The sequence below is a fragment of the Leptonotus elevatus genome, chromosome 21 (genome assembly GCF_054856555.1).
Source record: "Leptonotus elevatus isolate MCC_2025b chromosome 21, RoL_Lele_1.0, whole genome shotgun sequence".
Lineage (NCBI taxonomy): Eukaryota > Metazoa > Chordata > Actinopteri > Syngnathiformes > Syngnathidae > Leptonotus > Leptonotus elevatus.
Window position 1 is genome coordinate 13839908 of NC_141259.1, and position 15040 is coordinate 13854947.

The 15040-nt window shown below is 46.8% G+C and overlaps 1 protein-coding gene across 1 annotated transcript; it reads right to left on the minus strand.

Annotated features, from left to right (window-relative positions):
- Positions 1-5454: 5454 nt before the first annotated feature.
- Positions 5455-13044, minus strand: inhbaa (inhibin subunit beta Aa). Its single transcript, XM_086066676.1, has 2 exons — positions 12354-13044; positions 5455-8158 (listed from the first exon to the last, which is right to left on the minus strand). The coding sequence occupies exons 1-2, from the start codon at positions 12826-12828 to the stop codon at positions 7302-7304; spliced, it is 1332 nt and encodes a 443-aa protein (XP_085922802.1). The 5' UTR covers positions 12829-13044; the 3' UTR covers positions 5455-7301.
- Between the last annotated feature and the right edge of the window lie 1996 nt (positions 13045-15040).

Below are 15040 nucleotides of genomic sequence, written 5' to 3' on the forward strand. Positions count from 1 at the left end.
CGGCTCGGGGGCCATTTGCGGCCAGCTGTCTGTCACAAGTACTCACACGCTGTACTTAGTAAGTACAAGTACGTGTACAAACAACAACAACAAAAGTTGGGAGTTTTGATTCAACTCTCTCACTTGAATAAAAGTAAATAAAAAGTACAGACTGATATGTACTTACAATACCGTGTTCCCTCCCTACTTTTAACAGCCTCACTGTTTTGCAGATTTTTTGTTGTGCAGTTTTTTTACAGTAGTGTATCTATCATTATTTTATTTTTTATTTATTTAAGAAGTTTTGAACATTGAGAGTGTTTAAACGAGAGAATTGTGAGAACATACCTCTATGATAAAAGTGTGTGAGGAAGGGGTTTTACAGCCTTAAAAGCATTTATAACCAATGTTAAAAATAAAAATGACTTCTTGGCGGATTTCACTTATTGTGGGTATTTTTGGTGAATGTAACCACAGTGTTAATGTAATGTCAAAAGTATTAGTGGTATCGTGACTATTCAAGAGTTGAGTACTCGTTACGTGTATTAGCTTGAATAAAAGTGGTATTTATGCATGTTATTTTTTTCAGTGCTGGAGCTTTGATGATTTGGAGAAAATGGGGGGGGGAACTTTTTTGCAAACTGAGTTTTCCGCTTACAAAAAAAACAAACAAAAAAACAGCACATTTTAAGGGATTCATTCTGGACAACTTTTTACTGCCGAAAATGGCTGAATGAGTCAACTGCATGACAAGGAAATGTGGTGGTTGGAGCTGGAACGAATTGGTCGAGGAATATTAATTTGATACGGAACAATTGAAACCAACAGCGTAATTGCCGTGCACATGTCCATTTTTCATTTTCTGTTTGTGGCCCCCGGGAGAAAAAGTTTGGATTGATGGATGGCATTTGAAAGTCCTCGAAACGTCTTTCATGTTGAAGACAATAAGGAAGGTCTGCGGTGGCCGTCCAAGTAGCTGCGGTCTTGGCAGATGCGCCTTCACACGCATGCACTGGCTGCAGGGCCGGGACTCCCTCATATGACGTCCAGCGGGAGTTTCTCTGGAAAACACTTCCTGGCGTTGGCCGCAGGGAGGGAGGGAGGCGGCGTGCAGCTGGAGCAGCTGCATTTCATATTAAAACACGCCTCAAAACACACACACACACACACACACCTGCTGGGTCCAGTCTGGGCAGGACATATACGGCGGGTTGCCGTGGCAACCAGTTCTTCTCACAGGAAACAAGATGGATCCAACAGAGCTGTTTTCAAATGGTGGGACTTGAAGTGGAGCGGCTAGCGTTGGGCTAGCGCAGAAATGCGCGAACAGCCATTTCGGACATCTTAGCACAAAAAAAAACAGGAGGAAAAAATTGAATTTTCATTCATGTCGATGGGGAAAGTTGATTTTCGATTTATAAGTGCTTTGAGTTACGAGTGTGGTCGCATAATTCAATTTGTATCTCAAGGCACCATTGTAGTTGATCTGAAGAATAAATTGTTCATTGTGTTTTTTTAATGTTTTTTTTTTTCCAGACTTTCGTGTGTTCAGGAAGGAGCGATTCTCTTTGAAGGTGAGTCACTCTTCCTTTTTTTTTGGAGCTCTAATGAAGTTAGTTAGGACCACACCCTACGTCTAGTCACGCCACCCAGCGCCCCCCGCCCGCACTCTTGTTATTCTTTTGGCTCCTCAAGTCATGTGACCTCCTCTTTTCTTTAGCTTAGCGCTACAATTAGCTTCACGCCGGGCCTCTTCATTTGCCGTCTCATCTTTATTGTCTCTCGTTTCGATTCAACCCTGCTGCAACCCCATTGACCCCCCCCCCCCCCCCCCCCCCCGCCCAGCATCACCCCCCGCCCGACCTCCAGCCGAACTCTGATGAGTTGAAAGTTGCGACAAAGAAGACAAAAACTGGATGCTTGTTCGCATGTTTTGTGCAGTGAGCAAACGTTCTCTCTCAACTGAACGTAAGCTTCCATACAAAGAAAAATTTATTAGTTTCTTTTTTTTTTTTTTTCTTTTTTTTTTTTCAGATACTCTTGATATCGTAGACTCTTTTTTTTTTGCGGGTACTCCGGGGACTTTCTCCCAACAGATGATTGGTTGTCTGTGCCCTGTGATTGGCTGACGACCAATCTATATATTGACACATTCTTAAAATAATCGCGTAAATCATTTTTCACTGATTTTTCAAGAAAAAAATAACCATTTGCATAATGAGATGATGATTTAGGCAACAAAAAATTATTTTGGCCCAAAAAATGACATAGGCAATTATTTTAACAGGGTGACGATAAACGGGGTGCATAGGTTTCCATACATACGGTTTACCATTTGAGCATAGGAAGAACACGAAAACCCCACACAGCCAAAGATTCGAACCCCGTACCTCAGAAGCGTGAGGCAGATGTGCTAACCGCTTGCTCCAGCATGCTGCCCCATCGCTAACTTTTCATCAGAAAGGCGTACGCAACACGAAGCAGCATATCAGACAGCTGTGCGTGTGCGCGCGTGTCATGTTTACATAATACAGCTGTGCGCGCTCAGCGTCGCTGAGTGAATCTCCATCTTTGTTTATTCCGTCTGCTCACGTTCTAAAACACATGATGCGGTCGCTCTCGTGTTCGGGAATCGAGCCAGGAATTCACAAAATGCCCAAATGGATCGTCGGGTTGGGTGTGGCCCTGAGTGCATGCATGTATTTACCGGGGATTCGGGCTGGCGCGGCTGCTTTAGAGCGCCTCGTTGTCTATCTGGTGGAATATATTCCAACCACTGGAGGATTTAAGTTGATATATTTTTGTAGCTGCTGCTTTAGCATGTTGTTATGTCATGGTTTGGCATCTTTTTCACTCTTATTCTTGAATTTTTGGCGTTAAAAAAAAAAGCCCCGTCAATTATAATGACAATTATTCAGAAATCCCAATCAATCCACTTTGACAGAACATGTGATGCACGTACACGCAGAGGTGCGAAAGAGGAAGTTCCCAAAGTTGTTGTGAAGTTTGCGTTGGTTGCGGCGTTTGCGTGCGCGTTTCCGATGTCTTTCCCAGACGCGCGAGTCACGAGCGGGTCAGCCAGAGTGACTCAGCGCTCCCGCTGGAAAAGGCCAGTGGGAACTCCAACTCGTCTTCCTCACCATTTGGAACTTGGGGGGGGGGGGGGGGGGTACTCAATCTCGGCCAAGGGCAGACGGCACCTTGCCACTCCGCCCTGCGTTGCCGTCCACTTCCTGGCATGTGACCGCTTTCCTTTTGTTGACTTCTGGAAGCGCTCTGGGTTTTTCCGTCTTTGCACGTTATTGGTGCTTCCTGTCGTTTGGCAACGGCGGAAGATTCTCTTTGGCGTCCACTTCCAACAACCGCAATAGACCAAAGAAGAAAATAAACCTTTTCCGCAGTTCCCAGGTTTTTTTTTTTATTAAACCCAGCCAAGTGCGCAAGCAGTTTTCCTTTGTCTGAGTGATTGTTTGTCTGCGACCAGTCCGTTGTTATTATCTATATGTGCCCTGCTTGGGATCGACCCCAGCTCATCCTACGATGACCCGTGATGAGGACAAGTGCTGGAAAACTTCATGTAATGAAGCCGTCCAATCTGTTTAACTCTTGCCCGTCATCACAACGCGCGCACAAACACACGCACCGTGATTCACACCGTGAGTCACGGCGTGCGTGTGCGCGCGCGCCGACGGGACATGTGGGCGCACCGTCGCCGCCGTCGGCGTGAGACGGGTCGCCGCCCTGATCTGCTTCGCTAGACGCCAGCGCGCGCTCGCACAGGCGTGTCTAGACGGACCATCTGACCCGCGCGCACGCACGCACACACACAGATGGACGCTGGCAGTTTTTCCCGTGGCCGGAAAGTTAAACAGGAGAAAGTTTTGTAGGCCAAATGGGGACGCATGAGGCCGTAAGAGGTCATGTCTGTGGGAGTGTGTGTGCGCGCGTGGGCGTGTGTGTGTGTGTTGATGTACTTGTGTCATTTCCTTCTCCATTAAGCGCTAATCCTATGTTGAGCAAGCTGAGTAAAATGAGCAGAACAGGAAATTAAAAAAGACGACGCGGATTGAGTGTGTGCATGCGCGCGCGCGCGCGTGCGCGCATGTTGGTGTGACGTCTGAAGGCCAGACAGTAATTGAGTTGATTGATACGAGTTTGCTAACGTGGCTAAGACAAGTTCCGATACATTGAAATAAGGCTGGGTATCGACCCAATACCGATACCTGGTATCAGTACTCGCCCATCCTCATTGTCATCAACTTTACGCACTGAAAAGTTTTTCACTTTTTTTGCGGCCGTCCTCATCCATAGCACTTTCTTTTGTTTTACTCACACATGGAACAAACTTTTCACACTGCACTTGCCGCAGCACCCCCATTGGTTGTGTATGTGCTACGAGAGCTGGTGGATAGAAAGCCATGTCGCGGTTTGAGTTGTCACGCAAGCTGGACGCGTACCGTAACCAACCGGCGGTAAAAGCCTCCCTTTGACTTCCTGGTTGGTAAGCACTTCCTAATATGGGCAAGCTTGCACTTGGGCGCTGTCGTCCATGATTGCTGCAAGAAAACCGAGTGCAGTGTGAAAAGGTCTTACCTCCATTATACAGTTTGTCTACTTTCACCTCCGCAACATCTCCTGTCTCCGTCCGTCCATCCGTTTTTCTCCACTAACAACCGTCCGTCCCAGCTGCTCTGAGGCCTCCTACACACCTAAAATTAATCGGTCTATTTTGTCCCTATTTTGTCCCGATTTTGCCCCTCCCCGACTAAAATTGATCTCCTGAAATTGTCCTATATTCATCGAAAACTATTTCAGTGAGTTCTTTAGAGAGCTTGTTGAACTTCAAAAGGTCCTCTCAAGAGTAAATATTTTCCGATTACTGTTGTAGACAATCAATGGAAGACATTTTGCAAACAGCTGCTTTTACTTTGGAAAACAGAGGTCGACATTTTTTGGTCATAATTAGTTTATGGGTTTTTTGCACGTTCAAGTAAATCACAATAATCGTGAGTTGCAGCGCCACTTTTAACCCTCTAAGGTCTCCAAGTCCAGTCCTGATTATTTGATTCAGGTGTGTTGGAGGAGGGAAACATAGAAAACAGGCTTGGATAGGGGGTCTCGAGGACTGGACTTGGAGATTCCTGATTTGACGTGACCTTGAGTGCCCCAAATCAAAGTTTTTGTGACTAGGGATGGGTGAGTACTAGTAGTACACTCTTGTGGCCATTTTACCATCAGAAACATTTGAAAATTGGCATTAATTTCGTGAAATTTTAAGGAAAAGTGCTATATTGGGATAGATGTCTTCTTTTTTTTAATATATATATATTCTCTTTTGAGGTGAAATTTTATGTATCCATTTTTTTTTTGTCTTGAAGATCCGTAAACATTCTTTTCATTATTTTCCTTCTGCCTTTGTTACACGTGAAACTTTCCGTTTGGATCTCGTGCTCCAAAAGTTTTCCATTTGACATAATCATACTCAGACGTTTGTGTTTTGTTGTTTGACACTTTAATGTGAAGCAGAAAAGTCCAATAAATTAGATCAGAAAATGTCACAAGCACATTTGTACATCAAAGCCATGATTTCCATATTTACAGAATAAAAAATAGGCTTTTTATTCTTCGTCCTTCTTGTTCAGTGTCAACACCGTTTCCTCTTTTTGTTATTATTCTTTTTTGTGTGTGGAAAGTTGGCCAACGAGACGTTTTTGGTGAACGACAACATTTTCTTGCTCCCTCCGAAACACAGCAATGTGGAGGAGCAAAGCAATGTGGGAAATGTAGGAGGAGGACACACTTGACACCAGTCAGTCTTTTGGGGGACACAAATGTACATTTAGGAAACTTGAGCTCACGTTCCAGCGTATTCACACATACACTCGCACCCACCCACCCACACACACACGCACACGCACACGCGAGCCTCTTTGGTGTCCGAAACGAACTAAAAAGTGAAAGAAAAGTGACGCTGGTGAACATTTGACCAATCACATAGCTCCACGCGCGGCTAGCAGGTGGTTAGCTGGTTGCTATGCTAACGTCGTCGCCAGTGATGTACAGCGGACATTTTGTGTGTTTGAAGGCGGGGGAATTGAACCTGTGACCTGGAGTCTCGCTATAGTGCAAAAACAGTTCGCAAACAACAACACATAACATTATCATCATTATTATTATTATCATTATTATTAACATGAACAATAATAGTCATATATTTAGTGATGGTAAACATCAGAACATGGTAACCATGGTAACAGAAGTGTTTGGTTCCAGCAGCCAAGCCAACTTGTTTCATTCAAGTATTCTCAATACGCGCGCGCACACACATCCACACACACACATCCATCTTTCTTCCTGGTGCGTTTAAAAGAGTCAGCAAACAAAAGAAAAAAAGAGGAAGTTGCTAATACAGTGAATCCCCGCAATATCGCGGTTCATTGTTTGCATGGATCGATATTATACATTTTTTTGGGGGTGGGAGGGATTGACAGTATACAAATCTGAACGTAACATTTTTGTGCCGTCAGTGTGGTAACACATTATTCTTCATTGTCCTTTTAGCCCGTTTATGGCCTTTCGCACCATATGTTAGCATTACGCAAGCGGACATTCAATGTTATCTGGTTTGGTTGAACATTTTGGCGTTTGGATACGTGATTGGCAACTCACGATGTGTCTTTATCCTTAAAGCAGCTGAATGCAAAAAAAATTGAATTTCGAATCACTACTGCCACCTGTGGCTGAAAAATGAAACTGCACACACACTTCTTCGCGTACACAATGCACGCGTGGGAATTTCGATCACTATTGGCCAGAGGCTTGCAGGAGTACCCATTGTGAAGATGTTTCAGTCAAAAATGGTCAAATAAAAAGCTATTTTGGGGTAAATTGTTACATATAGCAGCCTTAAGTGGGAGTGACAATTAACCAGCTTTTGTTTTCGACAATGTGAATATGTAAGTCCTTCATTTCTTGGCAGTGTGCGAACGGGTGCTAAGGAATTCTTTCTGACACATGTGGGAGGTGTCAAGTTATTATTTTTGTGCGTAACGTATCCCCCGCGATAATCAGGGGTTCACTGTAATCAAACAAGTTGCATAGTTTGTGCTGTGTCAGCCCCGCCCCCCCCGCCGCCGCCGCCAACATAGTCTCAGCCACACTAACAGGCCACGTCCACTCCGTTCTTAACAAAAATATATTAATATTCTTTTTTTCTTCTTCTCCTTTTTGTCTGAAAGTGCCCCAAGGACGGACGTGACCCGACGTGGCCCGGCTGCCCGGCGCGACGCATCCGCCGGCCCCGTAGAGCGTCCAGGAGGCGTCTAGGAGCATCCGCACTCGTCCACGATCATGTTGTGGATGTCCTTCTTGATGATCTTGTGCTCCTCGTTGTAGTAGAGCATGGACATGGCGCGCAGCCGCGTGGGCACGCAGCAGGAGCGCAGGTCCTGGAAGGGACTGTAGCCCCGCATGCGGTAATGGCTGATGACGTTGGAGTGGAAGGAGAGCGCCGAGCCCGTGATGCTGGCCACGTGCAGCGGGCATTCGCCCTCGCAGTAATTAGCGTGGTAGCCGGCGGGCGCGATGATCCAGTCGTTCCAGCCGATGTCTTTGAAGTTGACGTAGAAGTGGCGTTTGCAGCACACCCGCACTTTGCCGTCGCACTCCAGGCCGCGCTTGCGCCGGCGCCGCGCCTCGCCCGAGTCCTCCGGCCGCACGGCCGCCATCAGGAAGGGCCGGTGCGACTGCTCCCGTGGGGATTGATCTCGCCGGTTGGCGCGCTGCTGCTGCTGCTGCGACGCTCCCCCGCCAGACACCAGCACGGGCGTGGCGCCCGAGTCGGCGCAGAGCGGGCAGGACACCCTGACGCTGAGCGCCGCGCCGCCGCCACCGCCGCCACCGCTTTGCAGAAGCGCCTGTACCGCCGCCGACACCGGGAAAGTGTGCCAGCCGCTGCGGCGGGTGTCCACCGTCTTCTCCGCCAGCAAGACGTCGTCCTCCGGCAAAGACGAGGCGGCGCCGCGCTGGAACAGGTGGATGGCCACCTTGGCGCGGCTGCGGTTGTTCTTGGCCAATCGCAGGAAAAGCCACACGTTGGCTTGCTCCACCAAAGACACCTCACCGCTGCCGCCGCCGCCGTCTTTGGGCAGGACAAAGGTCACCGTATCCCGGGCATCACCTGAGATACACAAGACAAACACAGTCAGCTGCAGGTAACCATGGCAACCCAACACACACACACACACATGTACACACACATGTTTACGCCGTTGCATGCACTACTCGCAAAATATTTTGCATGTTCCACATGTTTGGAACACATCACACAGTGCCCAAAACACACAACGTGGTTCGAGGAACAACATCAAGAGACTCGTCTCCTTTTGGAGTCTCCAGCCTGATCAAAAATGTTCCAGAACCTCTCATAGGTTTTTAGAACTGCCTTGCAAAATCTGCTAGATCTTTACAAATACCGTAGAACCTCTGATAAGTCTTTAGAGTCACCTTAGAACCCGTGATAGGTCATTCGAAATAGCCTTGGACCCTTGACAAGTATTTGGAACCCTACTAAAAACCCCTACCAGATTGGAACCACTCTAGAACCTCTGATAGGTCTTTAGAACCATCCTAGACACTTTGAAAAGTGTTTTTGCATCCACACTAGCACCTCTGACACATCATTAGAACCTCTGACAGGTCTTTGGAACCACATTAGAACCTTGTTAGAATTGGCTTCTGGCAGGTCTTTAAAAACACGTCAGAACTTCTGATAAGTCTTAAGAACCATTCGGAGAAAAAAAAGAAGAAAGAAATTAATGCGTTTTTCACAGGACAGTGACGATATTTAAAAAAGTAAAGTAGTAAGATTTTAAGGGGTGCTTAAAAACATCGGATGGGGAAGATTTAGTTTTAGAGCGTCAAATCGGTGCGTGGGTTCACCAAAGGTCGGGAAAGGGCGATATCACGTGCGGCCGGCTGGTGGGCGTCAACGACGCAAAGTCCGAGTCACGACGGCCGACCACTCGTGCGCCAGTCGTGGCGTGCGGGGGTGCTCGCTTCACACGTTTGCAGCGGATACTCAGAGGTGACGATCTCGCTTGCCGTCATCATCACCAACACTCTGTTTATTCATTTTTTTTTTTCAGCTAACGAGGAGGCAGTGAACGCACCGCCGCATCACGGGGCTGCAACGTCCGATTTGAGTGGGAAAACGTGCACACGTCTGTCAGGTAACCATGGCAACGACACTGGGATTTGTAAAGTCGTTTCAAGTACTCACAAATTAGTTATATTTTTAGAGTTGCAAGTAACATTTATTTTTGTAAACAATTTGTCGATTATGTTTTCTATTGATCGATGACCATCCAATTTGGGTGGATTACATTAAAAAACAAACAATAACAATCAGTAAATATCAGAAAAATTTCCAATGGGGATTATCTTTTCAATCTCCCGCAGTATCACATGACCCTGAATGCCTCGCGACGAGAAACATGCGTGCGCAAAAAATACGTCAAAACAAATCACCTAATCAGTTTCACTAACGCATTCGACAAATGTGAAATTTATCATATAATAATGTGAAATTAATCTTATAACTTTATACCGTTAAAACATAAAATGTATCATGTTGAAATGAAAAATGGATCACATTAATTATCAAAGAAAACGATCACGTTAAAATATAAAATTTATGTGATAACGTGAAATGTATCATCTTAAAATGGGAACTTTATCACGTAAAAAACAAAACTACACGGCCGTACATAAATATATATTTATCAAGTTTAAACATGAAAATGATCACGTTGAAAGGTGAAATTTATCACATTCATATCATATCATCGCTCGAGTAATGATCCCTTTTTTTTCTCCATCGTGGCAGCCATCCGCTTTCTTATGCAGCTGAGCGTTTGTTCTTCATCCTCGCTTGAAAAAAAAAAAAAAAAACGAACCACATGAAAAGCATCCTGTTGATTTGCATCAAGCGTATTCCCTCATTGACGAGTGTCAGGCTCAAAGGACGCGCAAACATGCGCACCAGAGTCCACGCCCTCTCTGCCTTATTGGCAGCACATGTTAGTCGTTGCACGCACGCACACACGCACCAGTTGGAAAATGGGCGTGAAACAGCTGGTAAACAAAAGCCGCCAGCGTGTCCCCGACGCCAAACGATTGAAACGCGCTCACCGTCAAGATGGGGGGAAAAAAACATCCATCTCTCTGCGGCTTCTTTTCCTCTGGGCGGATCAAAGCGGACTTGCAGACGGGATTCTTCCCAGACAGGAAGCCAAAACAAGATGGCCGGCCACACACGCCCACCGCCGCCAATCACGTCTGCCCTCAGTCCTGTCAATCAACTCCACTTGCACGTTAGGAAGCGCTCGTAGTGCCTCATAAGTGTGAGAGCTGGAATCGAGTCTGTCCTGGAGGACCTTTGAGCGAGCGGTCGCCAGTCACTTCAGAGCCCATGTATGTAAACTAGAGGACTGGTCGCCGCACGGCACACAAAGACAAACGAGCCAGGAGGATTTCTTGGTCAGTTTTTGGGAATCGCAAGTAATTGCCACAAGATGGCGGCAAAGCATTCCTTTTGAAACTCCTTCATTCACTTCATCATAGTTCCTCGTCCCCAAGATGGTGACGAAAGACTAATGTGGTCTCAGAGAATCTCCTCAATTCGATTCAACATAGTTCCTTGGCATCAAAACGCCACAAGATGGCGCTATTTAACAATTGTATTGCTTTGTCCTGAGCAGCAAAACAGTGACTTTTTTTTGCCGTGCAGTGAATTTTATGTTGAAAATCAATTTGACTGATATTTGAATTATTGGCAGTTAACATTTTAAAAGTTAATAATTGTTTCCAAGAAAAAAAAAATTCTTAAGTCATCCTCTCCATGATGTGTCCAAAATGAAGTTTGTATTTTTCTCCTATTGCTTAAGATGCTTTTCCCATAAAAACGGACAAAATGTTTTTTTTCTTCTTAAATGCTCCTCAAGCTGTCTTAAGCGTTAGAGCCACTAGAGGGAGCTTCAAGATGTTGTTGCAATACACCAGATGGATCTGTGAGAGTGTGCTGTCGGATGCGGCAGCCATTTTGCATTCGCAAATACCAGGAAATGACTCAAATGATGTGAAAAACGTCCCAATTAGTGAGTAGGGAACGATTGTCACCACATGCCCTAATTGGCCACGCCCCCGCCTGTCACAGGTGCTGCGTGATTAAGAAGGTGAGCAATGTTGTTTACTCCGAGCGACTCGGCATCAAAAAAAAAAAAGATGAAAGGATGAAAAGTTGGCAGTTCGAATCTTGAGTGAAGAGCAACAAAGAGTTCGTCAACACGGCCGACACATGAAAGTGCTGTGAGGAATGTCGCTAATGATGTGTTCAATTAAGTCCACTTAGCCGAATTGTCCTCTGTGCGCCTCTTGCACACGCACGTGCGCACGCACACACGCACGCCCTGACGTTTTTTGTGTGTGCTCTACTAAACGGACGCAGGAGTCGGCCAAGAATTCCGTCGTGTCTTCTTTGCCCAATTAATTAGCGAGTCCCTGAACGCATCGCTTGTCGGCAACAAAAGCGCGAGTGGCCGCTGCGTCTTCTCACGGCGTCGCGTTCAAGCGCACAACAACAACACTTTTGAGCGATCGGAGGCTATTTTCGGATGGGCAGCTCCGCCTACGTGTTTTGGCCGCAGGAGGGGCGGCGCCCTCCTGTGGCCTCCAGGGGCACGACAGCTGCACCTGACCTGTTGATTTTCAAACTTTTTACTCCACCCCAAAAAAATGCTTAGGACTTTTTTTTAAAATATATATAATAGATTAATTTGCTGATTAACATCAACAACATTAACTTCCATTCCTTTATTCCAAAACAACAAGGACATTATTTCAAATTGACAGTGCTGAAAATGCACAAACATAAATTGATGATGATTCACTTAAGGGTTTGGTCCTTAACATGTGCCAGAAAATTGGCAAAAAGGTTGCTGATGACTTTCCAAATTAAAAGCAGATGTTTGCAACTGAAAAAATACAAAGATCCTTTCACGGAGAACAACGGAAAGTGCAGATTTACTGAAGAGGGCTAACTACTATACCTAACCAATATTAAAATGCAGTAGACAGTAGTTTTGTAAGCCGAAGTGTTCATCATAAATGAGACAAAAAAAAAGTTTGGAGACACTTCACTGTTGAATAGCATGAGAAAGTGTTTCAAGACTTTTGTTTGGCTGTTTGCTACAGTTTCAACATGGCTGGGAAAAAAAAGCTGATCCATTCAGAAACGACATCAGTAAAAGTTGAAAAACAAACAAAAGTCTAAATTCTGAATTAGCATCAGTTAGCGTGTTTTAGCGCAGACTCACCTGGCTCGGCGAAGGTGATGATCTCGGTGGTGTCTTGCTCGTCGTCATCCCGGATCCGGGAAGCGGCGGCCGGCGGGGTCGCGACCCCTCCACCGCCGCCGCCTCCCCCCTGCCCCCTCCCCTCAGCCTCCCCCTCGATGTGCACGCTGCCGTCGTCGGCCACCCGGCCCACGTGCACCTTGCGCAGGGCGTTGAGGAGCGCGGCGCGGGGCACGGGTCGGGTGATGTTGGGGCGCGTGTGGAGGTGCAGCATGCTGAGGATGTGCCTCTTGACCGCCTCCACCACTTCCCGCTGGGCCGCCTCCTCTTCCTGGCTTTCTCGGGCCGAAGCGCCCTGGGTCCCGCGCATGCCGGCCAGGGCGCAGGAGGGGCAGCGGCCGGCGGGCTCGGCGGCGGTGTGAGTCGGGTCCGAGGACGACTGGCACACGTGCAGCAGGAGCAGCACGGCGCCGCTCAGCGCCGTCAGCGCGGACATGGCGGCAGGGAAAAGGTGGCAACTTCCAAGTTGGTGCGGCCGCTGGAAAACGCACGCAGGCGGGCCGGAGAAGAGGAATGAAAGCGAGTCAACTTGTGGTGCTCTCTCCCGACGATCCTGGCAGACGCTTACTCTCCGCTTCCTCCCGGCTGAGTGATCCTTCAATGATCCTTGGCGCACTAGTTGAATGCTTTCAGCTTGGTGGGTGGAACCGCGCTCCCTTCTCTCTCTCTCTCTCTCTCTCTCTCTCTCTCTATCTCTCCGCACCGTGCTGCGGTCGTCCCTGGCCGGCAAACTCCCTCCCTCCCTCCACTCTCTCTCTCTCGCGCTCTCTTTGTGACTCACGCGCATCCAACTTTTACCTTCTCAGCTTCTTTCCCATCACGCCCCTCCCCACCCCGCCTGGTGGTCCCCACTTTGAACTTCCCCATGACTTGCCGTGAGTGTCTGAATGAAACATCATCTTTCCCGTCTGCGTCAGTGCCAGATGATGCGGGCCAGGCCGACGGCCACCCACCCTCAACCCCACTTATTTTTTATGTTTTTTTTTTCTTCGTTTTGCAGCAATCGTGGACATGTCTGACTTTTCTCATGGAGCTCACATGAGCTCGGATGCAGGACAAGCCTCTAGGTTCCGTCTAAAAGCTCGCCCAGGTTCTAGGCTGCTTCCAAAGACCGTTCGGAGTCCGCAAACATGAAATCTGGGTTCTAATATACAGTAGATCAAAAATATTGTCAGTTTGTCAGCAGTTTTGAAGGTCTTCTAACAATTTATTGGTGATTGCCGGCTACTTCTAAAGCCCTTTCCAAGGTGCTAGAGTGGTTCTAAAGACTCATAGTGGTAATTAAAGGTTCTAGGGTGGTTCTAACGATCAGTCCGGGTTTCTCGAGTGGTTATGAACACTTATCAGAGAGGTTCTACAGTGATTCTCAGGTGTCTAGGCTATCTCTAACTACCTGCATCAAAGGTTCTAGAGTGGTTCTAAAGACTCATAGTGGTGATTAAAGGTTCTAGGGTGGTTCTAACGATCAGTCCGGGTTTCTCGAGTGGTTATAAACACTTATCAGAGAGGTTCTAGAGTGATTCTCAGGTGTCTAGGCTATCTCTAACTACCTGCATCAAAGGTTCTAGAGTGGTTCTAAAGACTCATAGTGGTGATTAAAGGTTCTAGGGTGGTTCTAACGATCAGTCCGGGTTTTTCGAGTGGTTATAAACACTTATCAGAGAGGTTCGAGAGTGATTCTCAGGTGTCTAAGCTATCTCTAACTACCTGCATCAAAGGTTCTAGAGTGGTTCTAAAGACTCATCTAACGGTGTCAAGTGTTTCAAAAGATGTATCAGGTGTTCTTGGGTGGTTCGAAACTATTGCTCTTGATCTATCACAGGTTCTAACATGGTTGTAATTAGAGGTTCGAGGGTGGTTCTAACGATCAGTCAGGATTTTTCTAGAGCGTTTATGAACACTTACCGGAGAGGTTCTACAGTGATTCTCAGGTGTTTAGGCTATTTCTAACTACCTGCATCAAAGGGTCTAGAGTGGTTCTGAAGACCTATCGGAGTGCTGAGGGTGGTTGTAAAGACGGTTCTAGGGTTGTTATGAAGAATTATCAGAGGTTCCAGGCTATTTCTAATGCCCTATAACAGGTCCTAATGGGGTGTAGAGCATTTCTTAAGACCTATTTGAGATGCTATCAAAGGTTCTAGACTATTTCTAAGCCCAGCTTGGACAGTTCTAAAGACTTGTCAGAGGTTCTAAGGTGGTTGTAATGACTTAACGGAGACGTTATTGTGCAGTTCGAAGACCCATCTGAGGTTTTAAAGAAGAATCCGATTTTTTAGAGTGGTTCGTGGAACCCATCAAATAGAGTTAAGGTGGTTCTAAAGACCTATCAGAAGTTCCAGGCTATCGCTAATGACCTTTCGCAGGTTCCAAGGTTGTTCAAGTGACCTCGGAGAGGTTCTCAAGGGTTTTAGTTCGAGAGGTTCAGGAGTTCAATCGTCGTGGAAACGGAACCGCTACTTTGCGTGAGTCGCTTGATGTGGCTCGTCTGACCGCGTTCTCTATTTTGGACGCTTTGTGACGTGTTCTCACCATATCCGGGGAACGCCTCCGTGTGCGTGTGTGTGTGCGTGCGCGTAAATGGTGTGTATTGCTAGTCGTCGTCGCTGAGAAGCTCTGAGGAAAAAGGGCTCCAACATCTGCTATGACAT

Coding starts and splice junctions, on each gene's coding strand:
- inhbaa (XM_086066676.1), bottom strand. CDS start 12,828: ATGTCCGCGCTGACGGCGCTGAGCGGCGCCGTGCTGCTCCTGCTGCAC. Junction 8,159..12,353: donor CATCACCTTCGCCGAGCCAG/GTGAGTCTGCGC, acceptor TGTGTATCTCAG/GTGATGCCCGGGATACGGTG.